At 45.7% G+C, this 15,784-nt stretch overlaps 1 protein-coding gene across 1 annotated transcript; it reads right to left on the bottom strand.

Moving 5' to 3' along the window:
* Nucleotides 1-14,375: 14,375 nt before the first annotated feature.
* LOC144108708 (uncharacterized) lies at nt 14,376-15,565 on the bottom strand. The gene has a single exon (XM_077641879.1). The coding sequence runs from the start codon at nt 15,294-15,296 to the stop codon at nt 14,376-14,378; it is 921 nt and encodes a 306-aa protein (XP_077498005.1). The 5' UTR covers nt 15,297-15,565.
* Nucleotides 15,566-15,784: the final 219 nt, after the last annotated feature.

Below are 15,784 nucleotides of genomic sequence, written 5' to 3'. Positions count from 1 at the left end.
CATCTCCACGTCCATCCTCATTCAACACCAAAGAGACGACAGCGAACTACAGCCCCTAATTGAGTATCTAGAAGGAAGCGCTCAGGCTCCCCCGCGAATGTTTTCGCGCGGGCTGTCGTCGTTCTGTTTACGTGACGGCGTCCTGTATAAGAAAAACTACAGTCCAACAGAAGCTGTCTATCTGCTGCAGTTCTGAAACGTTACGTAAGAACTTGCCGCGAGTGCCAGCGTCGTACGACGCCGCCGACTAAGCCAGCCGGCCTACTCCAGCCTATTGATCCGCCTCAGGTTCCCTTCCACCAAGTTGGCATGGACATACTCGGCCCATTTCCGGAGTCATCGCTGGGCAACCGCTACATTGTGGAAGAGGGCAAATACGGGCTGGTTGGTACATGTTTTACGAATTGGAAAAACAGCGCAATCAAAGACGAGACACAAGAGAAGCACAAAACACCAGCGCTACCTCAGCCGATACTGTGAGACTAAAGCTCTTCCCCGTGGTACTGCTGACGAAATTGCGAACTTTTTCATTCAAAACATTGTGCTTCGTCACGGTGCACCCACCATCGTTTTAACTGACAGGGGAACAGCGTTCACCTCGGCCCTTACGGAGGAGGTTATGCGCCTAAGCGGCACCAGTCACCGCAAAACAACCGCTTACCACCCTCAAACGAACGGCCTCACCGAACGGCTCAACAAGACGATCGCCGACATGATTTCTATGTATGTCGACGCGAACCACCGGAACTGGGACGCCATACTCCCTTAAGTCACCTTTGCTTATAATACTGCGGTCCAGGAAACGACACGCTTCACTCCATTTCGTTTAGTACATGGTCGCGAAGCCACAACCATGCTGGATGCAGTGCTGCTTCCAGCTAGCGCTACCCCCTCTGTTATGGGTGCTGCCCAATTTGTTCCTTACGCTGAGGCCGCCCGCAAACTCGCTTGACAGCGCATCCGGCACCAGCAAGTTCACGACGCTCATCGCTACAACCTCCGCCACCGAAATGTGCGTCACCTGCCCGGCGAACAAGTCTGTGTGTGGAGCCAAATCCGCATGAGGGGACGCTCTGAGAAGCTTCTACGCAGATACTTTGGCCCCTACGAGGTGCTCCGCCACCTCAGTCAAGTTACCTACGAAGTTCTCCCCCAAGGAACAGTTCGCTCTTCTAGACGGCCGACCTCCGAAGTTGTCCACGTCGCTCGGATGAAGCCGTACCACGCCCGCTAGCACCTCGCGCGTGTCTACACCACACGCCAGACACATGCTACTACCCTTGTGGTCCTGCCTGCAATTGCTACAACACCGAGTCGGTGTCTTCAAGAGAGGGGGAGCAATGCTACGCTACTAACTACTCTGGTGGCGCCATACAGCGGCTAAACTGCATTTCCTGGCAGTTGGCAAGCCTTGAGCCAGCTCGGGGCTAGATGCTTCGTCTTCATCTCTCGTGCTGCCTGCTGCCTTGCGCGTTCCAACGTCTTGCGCGTCTAATTAAAGCAAGTAAACCAGTCCTGCTTACGCCAATCGTTTCTCAGTGACAATATGGAGATATACCACCTCCGCGCTTACCTTGTCGGAACATAGAAATGTCATTGTAGCATGGAATCTGCACAACTTCCGCATCAGAGCTGCAACAAATTTCCGTGAAACCAATTACATCAAAACCACGCTTTAGTTCCTCTAATTCAGCTTCAATTTCTTTTACTTTTCTCTTCTAACTGCGTACATTTAGGTGACACAAGGAAAGCACCCCTTGAGCGTTGGCATTCAACAAATGATTAAAAAGGTCAGGGTTATAGTAAGTCATCATTCCAGACAGAGATTTAGCAAGGTTCCAAGTTTACGATGCCTATACAATCTCGCTTAGGTCCTCCTCTGAAGCTATCCTTACTGCTTGAGTGCCACTCTTCGTCACAAAAATCTTCCCCTCTGTTGACCACACAAAAGAGTAGTTCTGCTCGCGAGCTTTCGTTTTAGCTCGCCATCGAAGTTTCTTGTCAGTGGCAGTCAAATTATCGAAAAATTGTATCTTGTCATCCTGTTCATTGAGAGCTGTGCGTTTTGCAAGCCATGCATCTTTAAGAGCCCACCTAGAAAACCTTATCAGTGCCACAGGCACCTTCTTTTGGCGTGATCGGAGATGATGCAGGCCTTCAATATCGGAGTCTGATAGGCAGGGTAGATAGAGCGTCACCGCAAGATCATTTACATTAGATAGCAAGTCTTCTTTTTCCTCAAAGCGCAAGCCATGGATTTCCATGTTCTGTCTTCTGCTCTATTGTGGCAGATCGTTTAGCTCCTTCTTCAGCTCGTTTTGATCTTTTTCGGCGCTTTCAAGTGTAGTCCGTAGCCTTTAAATCTCTCCATCATGCCTTTCAGAAGTCGTTAGTAGTGTGGCGTATGTCTCAGAAATATACGTAACAGATTTTTCATTGCTTGTTATGGTCTCTCTTAATGATGTCAGGCCATCCAGCTTGATGCTAAGTGCAGCCAAATTCCTATTGATTTCAGAAAGTTCTTTACGCAAAGCAGGTGGGAGCACGAACGTTTGCCTACTACGAGACGAAGGTAAACGACATGTTGGGCATTTTAGTGTTTTCTTATCTGCTTCATTTTTCCTTCGTATACTCGCTCGCTAATGGCGGCGCATTCACCAAGGTGGTAGGGCTGACGACATTCTGCACATGTCATTAAATCTTGACCATCAGAAAAATCCTCAAAACATGCAAGACAAGTATCCGTCGGCACAGTAGTCATATTGAACACAAGCTAGGCCAGCAGCGGCAGCGGGAGAAATGGTTACTTGTTAAATACAGTGAAATCAACCAACCTGCCGTAACATGCTATCGAATTTGTCCTTTTCTGCTTTCGTAAATTTGAGATAAGGGGTGGCATAGAGTATCCTGCTTAGCGCAAAGCCCTGCACTAGTCGGCATAAATCTCTTTTCCTCACCCCTTGTCTTCGATTAGCGATAGGGTCTATCGTGCGTTTTAGCTTAGTGAGTGTGTCATAATTCTTTGACGGATCGTCCATTGACATAGACGTTTATTTGTTGGGGGGTGGGGGTAGGGGGCAGCTCTCTTACCTCTTTGTTTATGGCGTATCACGAAGAGTTCAGATTTTTGCTCTGAACAAGTGAGGCCGGATTCCCATGCGCATGCCTCAATGATGTCCACTGCTTCTTGGATTGTGTCTTCTATGTAGCCTTCGCATCCTTTGGTTAACCAAAGCGTGATGTCATCTGAACAGAACGTGTGATGTAGGTCTGGTATTTGTGGCACTTTGGGGAGAATGTTGATGAGGTAGAGGATAAAAAGGAAAGGGGACAGGAAGCCTTGTGGTGTTCCTTTGGTTCCTAGTGTGACTGGGCCAGACAATATTGTTCCAACCGTTATCACTACTGTTCTGTTAGTGAGGAAGGATCGTATGTAGTTGTACGTTCTTTCTCCAGGGTTGATTTCTAACAAGTTTGTCAAAATGGCTTTCTGGGTTACGTTGTCGAAAGCCTTGATAAAGTATAAACCCAATATTGCTTTCCTTCCTGTTTCCTCGCCAGCTTCAATTATTTCCTTGTTAAGCTGCAAGAGTATGCCCTGGGTAGATAGTTGGGCCCTGAATCCTAACATTGTTTCAGGTAGGAGGTTCATGTTCTCCGCATAGTTTTGGAGCCTATTGAGGATGACATGCTCCATTAGTTTGCTTAGGCAATGTTAATAAAATTGGGAGTAGATTCTCAGTGCTGTTTTTTACCCGCTTTAGGAATAAAAGTGATTTTCGCGTGCTTCTACTATTGTGGTATGTTTCCTGCATGTCAGTATTTGTTCATAAGGTCTGTAACCACCACTGTCGACGTTGTGTCCAAGTTCCTGAGAGTCTTATTCGTTGCTTTGCCTGGTCCTGCCGAAGATGTTCTCCGCCCGCAGTTTTCCAATTGCGTACCAGACCTCTGCGTCTGTGATGTCTGCGTCTAAATTTGGAGTAGGAGTCCCCGGTAGTTTGGTTGTGTGGTACCCTCATCCGTGTTTAGTTAGTGTTCTGTTATCTCTTTGATTACGTCTTCAGTTGTACCCCCATATTTATGTATGAGTCTGTACAGTTGACTTTGCTGCACGGGATGTGTTTGTTCTGGGTCAGGCAGGTGTCTCAAAAGATGCCATGTCTTCTTATTTCCGAGCTGCCCGTTGATGTTTTCCATATTAGGTTTCAATGTTGTGTTTGGATTGTATGTTCCTTGATTCGGGTCTCTATTTCAGCAATCTTTTTGCGGAGTCGCTTGTTGTGTTTTTGCTTGTTCCAGCGTTTGTGGGGGACTTTTTGTGCCTGCCACAGGAGTAAGAGTTTTGAGTCTGCAATCTGCTCCGCTTTCTCAACTGGCACCATAACGCTAGTAGAGCTGGCGTCCTCATTCAGGGAGATAACCCAGTCGCTAAAGTTAGAGATCTCCTTTGGAGCTGTTTTGTTGCGAAGTTTCCTGAACCTGTCCCAATCAGTGGTTCGCATTTCTTTACCTTTGGTTTTGAGTTTTGTCGTGGGGAAGGTGATACTAAGGATGAAGTGACTACTACCAAGATTTTGCCCGGTGTTGACCCACTTTGAGTCCTTCTCGTTTTTAGAGAATTATAAATTGAGAGTTGAGTTGATGTGTCGAATGCTACAGGTTGGGTTAGCCTTGCTTATTCTGCCGGCAACTGCTCCACCGTAGCGTCCCTTCTATGTTACTAATGTCCTAAAGCCTGTCGCATCTACTCCGCTATGCGCACAGTCTCTTAAAATAGCACACATTCCTCTCCCGCAGTCACCATCTATGCACACAATCACTCCACACAGTACGCATAACAGTCCACTCCAGAAGTCACCATCTATGCACATATTCAGTCACATTATAACATAGGCCATTGTATTGCCACAATTCACACACACATTCACTCACAGTATAACGTAGTCCACTCCAGAAGACACCATCTACGCACACATTCACAGTGGGCCATTTCCCGTTCCTGCTGTAACCATTTAGAAACAAGATCCGTGTCCTGCAGAAATGTTAAAATAATAACAATAATAATAATAATAATAATAATAATAATAATAATAATGTCTTTATTTGTGTCATAGGGTACATGATCGACAATGGAGGCCGGCAGTAAAAGCTGTCACAAACGACAGCTTGACAGAGCCGCAGGCCGCCATGCACTTGGTAGCGGTACAGCGGCAATACTTCTAAGCAAGAAAAAAAGATGTAATACACAGTACAGCTCACAGTACACCCTGATAAATAAATTCCATTTTCCTAGACTCAAATACAGCATGAAATTTTGTATATACGGCACAAATGAATAGATCGAACATAAGTTAGAACATACAACCTGATGGATAGAACATAAAATTATCTTGATTTAAGGCATGAAAAAATGACAAATCCAATTCTATGATCTAATAAGAACAAAAATGCATATACGCTTATAGTCTAGTAAGGCAAGAAATGGCAGTCATATTAAAGCGGGAAGACGACGACGAGACTGAGCGAGTGAACGGGTGGACGAAGACGAAGACGACAACGAAGTTCTGACTGTGTTCTGAGTGCCGCTCGTAGCTGTTCCTTCGCTGGTGTACATAGCTGTAAATATATTCTTTCCCGCAACATATTTGGTGGAGGTGCGGGGTAAGACGATTAGCAATGGAGGACCATAGGAGCGTAGATTGCGGCGATATAAAATGCCATTCTGGAGCACATAAAGTTGCAGAGACGGAGATCGGTTTGCAGAGCGTAGACCATCAAACATAGGGCGTAAAAATGAGTCGTGGCGCCGTTCGTTGGCGATATCGGTGAGAGCAGTGATAGCTAAGAGGCAGGGCAGGGTCTCGGCGTCTTCTAGGTCAGGTGGCTCCACAGGGTACCGGGATAAACAGCGTCCTGGTGGCGACGACCGGACTTGTGCACTACAGAGTATGAATATTCGTGGAGGCGCAAAGCCCAGCGACACAGGCGACCGGTGGGATCTTTAAGTGAAGACAGCCAACAGAGAGCGTGGTGATCAGTGACAACAGCGAATAAGCGGCCGAACAGGTACGGGCAGAATTTAGCTACAGACCATACAAGGGCGAGACACTCGCGCTCAGTAATGGAGTAATTTTGCTCTGCTGCGGAAAGTAGGCGGCTGGCATAAGCGATGACGCGATCTTGTCTCTGTTGACGTTGGGCTAGCACGGCACCGATCCCATATCCGGAGGCGTCGGTGCGAACCTCTGTGGGAGACGACGGGTCAAAATGGGCTAAGATGGGCGGAGAGGTTAGCAATTGAACGAGGGAGGAAAATGAGTGCTCTTGAGTAGGGACCCCGTTAAAGGGGGTGTCGTTCTTAAGAAGGTCGGTGAGGGGGCGAGCGATGCCGGCGAAATCTTCGATAAAACAGCGAAAATACGAGCACAAGCCGACAAAGCTGCGCACATCTTTCGACGACCTAGGAAGAGGAAAAGCCTTGACGGCTTGAATTTCGACTGGATCTGGGCGGACACCAGAAGCATCAACCAGGTGTCCGAGAATAATGAGTTGGCGGCGACCGAATTGGCATTTCGATGAGTTCCGCTGGAGTCCGGCGTTACGGAACACTGTCAGAATACTGGTTAGGCGTTCGAGGTGCGTGGCAAAAGCAGGCGAGAAAACCACAACATCGTCTAGGTAGCAGAGGCAGGTCGACCACTTAAAGCCGCGAAGAAGGGAGTCCATCATTCGTTCAAAGGTAGCCGGCGCGTTACAGAGTCCGAATGGCATGACTTTAAATTGGTATAAGCCATCAGGCGTCAGTAAGGCGGTTTTTTAGCGGTCCTTTTCATCAACGGCAATTTGCCAGTACCCCGTTCGAGGATCAATTGAAGAGAAATATTTGGCGCCGTGAAGGCAATCTAATGCATCATCGATCCTCGGGAGAGGATATACGTCCTTTTTTGTGATGCGGTTTAGGTGCCGGTAATCAACGCAAAAGCGCCAGCTGCCGTCCCTCTTTTTTACCAGGACAACTGGTGAAGCCCAAGGGCTTGACGAGGGCTCGATGATGTCTTTTGCGAGCATCTTGTCCACCTCTTCATTGATGACGGTGCGTTCAGCGCTGGACACGTGGTACGGACGTCTGTGGATAGGAGCGGCATCACCAGTGTTCATGCGATGCGTCACTACAGAGGTACGAGCCAAAACGCGGGCATCAAAGTCGAAGACGTCGCTAAAAGATGATAAAAGGCACCTAAGATCGTGACCTTGCCTCGGCGGTAGGTCAGAAGAGATCATGTCGGCGTAGTCGTCCGTTGGTTTCTCGGTTGATGTGGCCGCCGGCAACAGGCTTTGATGAGTAGAAGGTAAGCAGGTGTCCACGACTGATATGACACATTCGGCAGCCGGGCAGAGCGTGGCGAGTGAGATGCCTTGCAGGAGCGCTTGGATATACGAGCCAAAGTTCAGAACCGGAAGGTACGCTCGGTTGGCCGACATTGTACAGACAGTGTGCGCAATCGCTATACTTCGCGAGAGGGCGACGTCAAGGTCCGCAGTGACTACGTAGGGACCATCAGGGACAGGAGGAACACATGAGAAAGAAATGTAAGTGGCGGCTTTAGGCGTTAGACGAACGAAGTCGACAGCACAAAGGCGAGGTACAACTGGGGACGGTGACTCAGCAGGAAGGGGAAGGTCAAGCTGGACAACACTGGTGGCGCAGTTGATGAGGGCTGAATGCTAAGACAGGAAGTCGAGGCCAAGAATGACGTCATGAGGGCACTGGTCCAGAACAGAGAATAGAACGGATGTATGGCGGCCGGAAATGGTCACACGGGGTGTGCATAGTCCAACCACAGGAGGCGTTCCGCCGTCGGCAACGCGGAGAACGGCTGTGGGTGCAGGGGTCAGTACTTTTCTGAGGTGGCGTCGGAGGGTTGAACTCATGACGAACACGTGCGCGCCCGTATCGATCAGGGCTCTCACAGGGACTCCACTGACATGAATAGCGAGCAAATTTTGGTGGGCGCGAAGGGCAAAGCGAGGATTTTGGGACTGGGGCTGTACTGCAGCATTTACCTCCAGACACTGCAGTGTCTAGTTTTCCGCTTGCGAGCGTACGTAGGGGCCAGGAGAGAAGCGACGGCGTAGGGGCGAACGAGACCGCCGGACAGGGGGGACGGGGAGCGGCTGGGGAGGGAAAACTGGCCGTTGACTGTAGCACTCTGCCGGGCTGGAGGGGGCGTGAAGTGGCTAGGCTGTTCGTCGTTGCGATGAGAGCTGAGAGGACTGTTTGCGCTACGACGGGACCAATAATTGCGACAGTGACGGGAGATGTGGCCAATACGGTGGCAGAGGAAACAAATGGGCCTGTCGTCGGCTGTCCGCCAGTCGTTAGGGTTACGTCGACGTGGAGCGAAGTATGAAGGTCGGTCAGGAGGAATCTCAGTGATGTCGGGTGGGGATGAAGGACGGACGGGGCTGACGGGTTGGAGGCCAAGATTTGCAAGCTCTTGGCGGACGTCGGCTTGTACCATAGAGATGGTGGGCAAGTGGTTGTTGCCATCACGTAGGTGCAGGGAGGCAGGGGACATGGCTTCGAGTTCGCGTCGAATGATGCGGGTCACATTTTCTGGAGGCGCAGGAGTTTGCCGGTGCAGCAGGTCTTCAGATGAGGAAGTGGCAGCCGTGTTGGGGAGGCGTGTGTACGGCTGGCTAATACGCCTGCTTTTAGCTTCCTCGAAGCGGCGACATTCCTTAATAATGTCGTCGACTGTAGTGCAATTCTTGTAGACGAGCAGGTTGAAGGCATGGTCGGCGATCCCCTTCAACACGTGACCCACTTTGTCAGGTTCGGGCATGTTATTGTCAACTTTGTTGCAGAAGGCCAACACGTCCTGAATGTACGAAACATAGGATTCCGTAGAAGTTTGAGCTCGGGATGCAAGGTCCCTCTTAGCGGCGAGTGTTCGGCCGAGCGGCCGTCCAAACAGGTCGCGCAGTTTCTGCTTGCAGACGTCCCAGCTGGTCAAGTCATCTTCATGAGTCTCGTACCAGACTCAGGCAGTGTCTTTTAGGTAGAAAATGACATTGGCGAGCATAAGGGTTGCATCGCAGCGGTTACATGTACTCGCGCGTTCATAAATCTGGATCCAGTCGTCCACGTCAACGTTGTCGGTGCCAGAAAATGTCCCAGGGTCACGAGGAGCAGAAAGAAGGAGTGATGGCATGGCCGATGGTAATGTTTGCTGGCAGGCGTCCTGGGTCATGATGAGCGAAGGCAGCTGTCGGCCGCTGCGGAACTCCGTCGTTGGTAGACGTAGGGGAAAGGCGCACCTTATCACGACGTTCATACGTCGCCACTCTAGCGCCGAGACGGCGTCTCATCAGCCGGGGGTCCTGAAGCGGGAAGACGACGACGAGACTGAGCGAGTGAACGGGTGGACGAAGACGAAGACGAGAACGAAGTTCTGACTGTGTTCTGGGTGCCGCTCGCAGCTGTTCCTTCGCTGGTGTACATAGCTGTAAATATATTCTTTCCCGCAACAATATTTATCGATCACTCGTCAGGGGGAAACAGTATGGATACAATACAGTAAAAAACCAGTAGGTAAACATGGTCACTTGGGGTAAGAAGAAATGATTCAATTGAAAAAGTTATAGGTGTAGAAACAGACTCAAGTGTTAAGAAACAGAAAAAAAAAATAAGTGTAATTGCGGATTGTCAGTGACAATCAGGCATGATCATATGGACAGGAAGTATTTTCTGATTTCTTTAAATGTATATATTTCTAACTCCACATTTTCTGTTCAATTTATTTAATAATTTCGGTAACTGATTTTGCAGTGTTTGATGACCTTATGTTGTGCGGAATGTTTTGACATTCCAGTATTCACTATAACGGGTGAGGTGACTCGGGGTGTTGTTTTGTAAATTCGCTAACTGTTTTAAGTTGTTCCACCATTCTTTACTTCCTCTTTATAAAGCTTACTCAGTCGGTAGTCATACATTGTCATAATAGGCATCACATTTTATTTTAAAAATAGCTCACGGGTGTAAAAACGACTATGTACATTTTCTACTGTACGAAGAAACCTTTTCTGCAGTATATTGAGCTTTTGTACATTTTCCTTTGTAGTAGGCGCCCAGACTAACTGAAAGTAGTTTAACCTCTTGAAGAGAACAGGGTGTCATAAATGGCCAACATAACCTTTCGGGGCGGAATACAGCGGTTGCGATATATGAGGCCTATAACTTGAGAGAGTTTTGCTACTAAATTATTGATATGATAATCCCAGGATAAAGTATCATGAAAAATAACTCCTAAAGTTTTAAAAGTAGAAACAGTGTCAATCGGAATAGAGTTTCAGGCTATATTTATGTTTACTGTTATATTTCTCCCCTTAGACCTGAACAAAATGCATTTAGTTTTGGACACATTGACCGTCAGGAAGTTTTTCTGAGTCTATTCCTCTAAAGCAAGAAGTGTGGATTATGGGGAGTCAAATAATTCTTCAATATCTTTTCCTGCGAAAAAAATGCTCGTGTCGTCGGTATATATAATAAATTTGGCAGTGGGGGAAATGTTTGTAATATCATTTATGTACATGTTGAACAAGAATGGACCCAAAATACTGCCCTGCGGTACACCACTACGCACCTCTAGTTCAGAGACCGAGTCAGCTATTTTAACTATTTGTTTTCGATGTTCCAAGTAAGATTGTAATAAATGTATGGCTTTGCCATGAAAAACATACCGCTAACATTTAAGAATTAATATTTTATGATTTATGACGTCGAACGCCTTGGACAAGTCTAGAAATATTCCATGTATAAAATTACCTTGCTTGAAATGTGTTAAAATATGTTCCTCTGTACTTATTTTGTACTTAGACCTCGCCGAAAGCCATACTGAGAGTTAGTTATTATCTTATGTTTTTCTTAAAATTTGCTAAAACGGCTCAATGTCACTTTCTCGAAGGCTTTAGATAAAATAGGTAAGATAGAGATAGGCCGATAATTGTTCATGTCATTCTTGTTGCCCTTTTTATGAGCAACAGTTAATAATAATAATAATAATAATAATAATAATAATAATAATAATGGTTTATTTATTTGCGCCTAATGAATACATGGCGCGGGAGACCCGCAGTAAATGCTGTCACAAGCGACAGCTTGACAAAGCCGGAGGCCCCCCTATACACTTGACAGCATCATAGGCGCAATGAAACGGCATGTCTCATCCAAAAACTAAATAGAACAAAACATGAAAACATCTGCAATTACAATCACTCACAAGAACTACATAAAATTATACAGAAAATGTGGTAGAATGAAGTTAGAAAGCACTTACAAAAGCAATGAAACATTCATGTGCGATGGCAATGAGTTTAGCGAAAGTAACAGATAAATTAAGCACATTTTCCTTCAAATAAAATTCAAAACAAAGTGAATACAGACAAGCGGTACAGTCAGGGTAAACAACAACGTGACAGAGTAAACAGGAATGGCAAGCGAAGTGTCCTAGTACATGTTGAAATACCGGCGTAGTGTTTTGAACGTCACCTTTTCAAGTTGGATATGTTTATGATTTAAATCATTTAGTAACCGGGGTAGTTTATTCTGTATTGTTTGTAGGCCGTATGTTGTGCGAAACGTCCTTACTTTCCAGAGCTCCGTGTGACGTGTCTGGCGTGTAGTAGTGTTTGGTTGTAACCTGGCTAGACGATGTAGAAATGAACTGTTGCTAGCGTTTTCATTCTTAATTGCCTTGCAAAGGATGTAATCAAACAGTTTGGTAACAGGAATTATGTTGTATTTGGGAAATAGATGATACGTATGTGAATAAAACGGCAGATTTTCTATTACTCTTACAAACCTTTTCGGCAACTTGTGAAGCTTCTGCAAATTTCCGTAAGTTGTCGTAGACCAAACTAAGTGACAATAATTGAGTCGGGAGGAGAATAAGGTATTATAAAGTAACAGTAAGATTTTTGGTGGTAGTAAATTGCGATTGCGGTATACTAGCCAAATTACTTGTGCTAGCTTAATTAGCATGCTGTCCACGTGGACATCCCATGACATATTCTGCTGAAAGATAACACCTAATGTCTTAATACTGGAAGTTACTTCGAGAGGAGTGGCATTTAAGTAGATAGACTTTTGTATTGTTATGTTTTTGTTTTTACTTCGAAAGAATACGGCTTTTGTTTTGTTTGCATTAATCGTCAGGCTGTTTTTACGTGTCCATTCGTCTAGTTTTATTAATGTTAAATTAGCAGCATCAACAAGGTCGTCACTAGTTTTACCAGTTAATAATATGCTGGTATCATCCGCGTACATGATAAATTTCACGGTTGCATCAATATTCACAATATCATTCACGTACATATTAAATAAAAAAGGTCCTAATATACTGCCCTGTGGGACCCCTGCTGAAATAGATAATGGGTTAGAACTGTGGTTGTTTATCACGACTATTTGTCTACGAAATTCCAAGTAGGAGCGTATAAGAGATGCAGCGTTACCACGAAAGCCATAGTGTTAGAGTTTCTTAATTAAAAGTTGATGACTGATGGAGTCAAATGCTTTTGACAGGTCAATAAAAATTCCTAGTACAAGTCTTCCTTCTTCAAACTGATTTAGTATGTGTTCTTTTTGTTGTAGCAATGCGAGTTGTGTGCCTAAACCCTTACGGAAGCCATACTGGCAATCAGTCAGCAGGCAATGTTTCTGCTCGAGTTCGGATAGTCGCTTTAAAATAACTTTTTCGAAGACTTTTCAAAAGACGGGAAGGATTGATAACGGTCGATAGTTTCCCAAGTCGTTTTTATCGCCTTTTTTAAAGAGCGCAGCGACTCGCGCTATCTGCATCGTTCGAGGAAACGTGCCTTCGCTTATACAGATATTGAAGATATAGGTAAGACAAGGAGAGAGAAGGTCAGCAACATATTTGATTGGTTTTATTTGAATACCATCAATATCTTTAGCGGTACTCTTATTTAGACTGTGAATTGTGCTAATTATCTCTCCCTCATTTACTGGATACAAAAATATAGAGCTAGAGTTGTATGGAATACCATCAAGATCATTGTCTGGTGCGTTGTTACTTCCAATTTTAACAAAGTGTTCGTTAAAAGCGTCTGCAAGTGCTTTTTCCTGTAACTCAAGACCATTTATTTTTAAGCTCTGCATCCTTTCCTCGGGAATATTGCAGTTCAACAAAGAGTTCAGTTTTTTCCACATTGCGGCCGTACCTGGAGCTAGTGAATTAAAGGAAAGTGTATAGTAATCTCGCCTGGCCTTTTTTATATCTTTGTCTAAACGATTCCTAATTTTTTTTAAAGCCTGAAATATTTCGGGGTCTCTGGTCTTTATAAATTCACTGTATAATGCATTCTTTCTCCGTATTCTGGCAGATAGCTCTGCACTAATCCATGGTTTACGTATTTTCTTTTTGTGTTTAATGCACTTAAAAGGAAAGCTAGTGTCATAACTTTCTTTCGATAGGCTGAAAAAAGCCTCGTAAGCCAAATTTGCGTCTTTAAGATCGTATACAGTGTCCCAACATGTCTGAGCTATCTTCTCACGAAAAACAGAAAGAGCCTGATCAGTTATTAGTTGAATGAAATGGTTTGTCTTTGTTTCCTTGTTTCGAACGTGACCCTTGAAACATAAATATATCGGCAAGTGATCACTGAGATCCGATGCGAAGACGCCAGCGTTAATGACTTCAGAACTTAAATTCGTAATAAATACGTCAATTAAAGATGACGAATTCTCGGTCACTCTGGTAGGAAGACTGATAGTATTCCAACACGCATTCATCTCCAAGAGAGTATCTAACCTAAGTTTTGGTGAATCATTCTTCATCATGTTAATGTTGATGTCTCCGCCATAAATTAAATTGAATTTGTTGTCATTTATAAAGACGAGAAAAGTTTCTAAGAACTCCAAGAATGATGTAACGGAACCATTCGGAGGGCGATAGCAAACAGCGAAAACAGTATTGTTTTGTATCACTGATAAAAATTCATAGTCATAAGTTATTACTGAAAACCGGTTCAATATTTCACATGCAGACGGCTTTTTAACCAAGGTGCATATTCCGCCACCACGACCTGTTGATCGATTCAGGTAGAAAGTATTGTACAATGGAAGCCGAACGATGTTCACATCGTCAACACACCAAGTCTCTGTCAGCATAATGACGTCAAAGGATTGCTTTGTTTGCTCAAAAAGAGATGTAAGTCATGTTCCTTGCGAGTAAAAGAACGTATGCTTAAGTGAAAACATTTGAAAGCCTTTGAAAACGCTGTACCTAAGTGATGGTTGAAAGTGTGTGGCAATACGTAAGAGTGAGTAGGTGCCATAGTGTTCTTTGTGTTCAGCTGATCTGTTCCTTAAGTTTGTCGCGGTCACTAGAGCAGGAAATGACCACCGCGTTTTGCCCATCAGCTTTCCGGACCAAGACCTTGTTGTTGTTGTGCCATACGTATTTGTAGTTATTTGCCTTGGCCCAGAGCTTTGTTTCGGTAAGCAGAGTACGTGTCCTTTTTGTCAGGTTTTCTAACACAAAAATGCTGTCATTTCCCTGGCACAGTGTTTTCCTGTTTTGCCACCATTTGTCTCTTACTGATTGTTTGGCGAAACGACAGATAATGCCAGGTATCTTATCTTGCTTTGAGGGAAGGCGATGAGTGGACACTATGTCACTTTCCTGAAGCTGTGGCAGGTTGTTTAGAGTTGCCAGCCTATTTATCTCATCAATCAGGTTTTCATCCTTCATTGCTTTAATTCCATGGAACTCAAGGTTCAGCTTTCGGCTTCTCCATTCCAAACAGTCCGTTTCGTTTTTCAGCTGCGTTATTTCATCGTCTTGCTTTTCAATCTTGTCTACCCTGTGTTTCAGTTCCCTGACCTCACGTTCGTTCTTTTCTACCCGAGTTAGAAGCTCATCGTACTGGTCACTCATGTACTGAACTGTGTCTTCGACGCTGTCAACTGTTTCTTTCAGTGGTAAAAGGTACTCCAGCTTTTCATTGATTGATTTCAGCAGTGCACGAACATCCTGGTCATTCGTATCATTACTGGATCTATCGAGTTGTGGAGTACGACCTTTCGAACGCCTGCAATTTGAGCAACGCCACGCACTGCGATACTGCTCCCCTTTGGACTTGATAGTAGCATCTGAAATTCCTGCACATTTCCCCGTGTGATAGACAGATCTACAGTCACTACAGTCGATTTTGGAATCAAGTTCCTCGAGTTGCATATCACATGACCCACAGTGTTCATCAAGGGGCATAGCGACACTTTTGGCAGCAGCAGCAGCAGTAAAAGAGGACAGCGGGAAGATATATTAACAGAGCAGCAACTAACCTGCAATTGCAGAGAAAACTTCTTAAGATGGTGCCTTTCCCGTGCCGCTGCCGCTGCCAGTGTGACAGCCGCAGGTCTCTGGGCTTTCTTTATAGCCTCGTCCGATGGGTGGGCGTGTCCGCTGGCCGGTAGCGATGCAGTCCTAGATGACGTTATCTTCCGCAGCAACCAGCACACGTGCACGCAGACGGTTGTAGTCGATGTCAGAACTTTATATCTGCAATTGCAGAGAAAACTTCTTAAGATGGTGCCTTTCCCGTGCCGCTGCCGCTGCCAGTGTGACAGCCGCAGGTCTCTGGGCTTTCTTTATAGCCTCGTCCGATGGGTGGGCGTGTCCGCTGGCCGGTAGCGATGCAGTCCTAGATGACGTTATCTTCCGCAGCAACCAGCACACGTGCACGCAGACGGTTGTAG

This window comes from Amblyomma americanum, chromosome 10 (genome assembly GCF_052857255.1).
Source record: "Amblyomma americanum isolate KBUSLIRL-KWMA chromosome 10, ASM5285725v1, whole genome shotgun sequence".
Lineage (NCBI taxonomy): Eukaryota > Metazoa > Arthropoda > Arachnida > Ixodida > Ixodidae > Amblyomma > Amblyomma americanum.
Note: the sequence above shows the minus strand (reverse complement) of the source record. Positions and strands in the feature narration are given on the sequence as shown.

Bases quoted from the DNA above. Each gene is read 5' to 3' on its own strand.
- LOC144108708 (XM_077641879.1), bottom strand. From the start codon at position 15,296: ATGCCCCTTGATGAACACTGTGGGTCATGTGATATGCAACTCGAGGAA.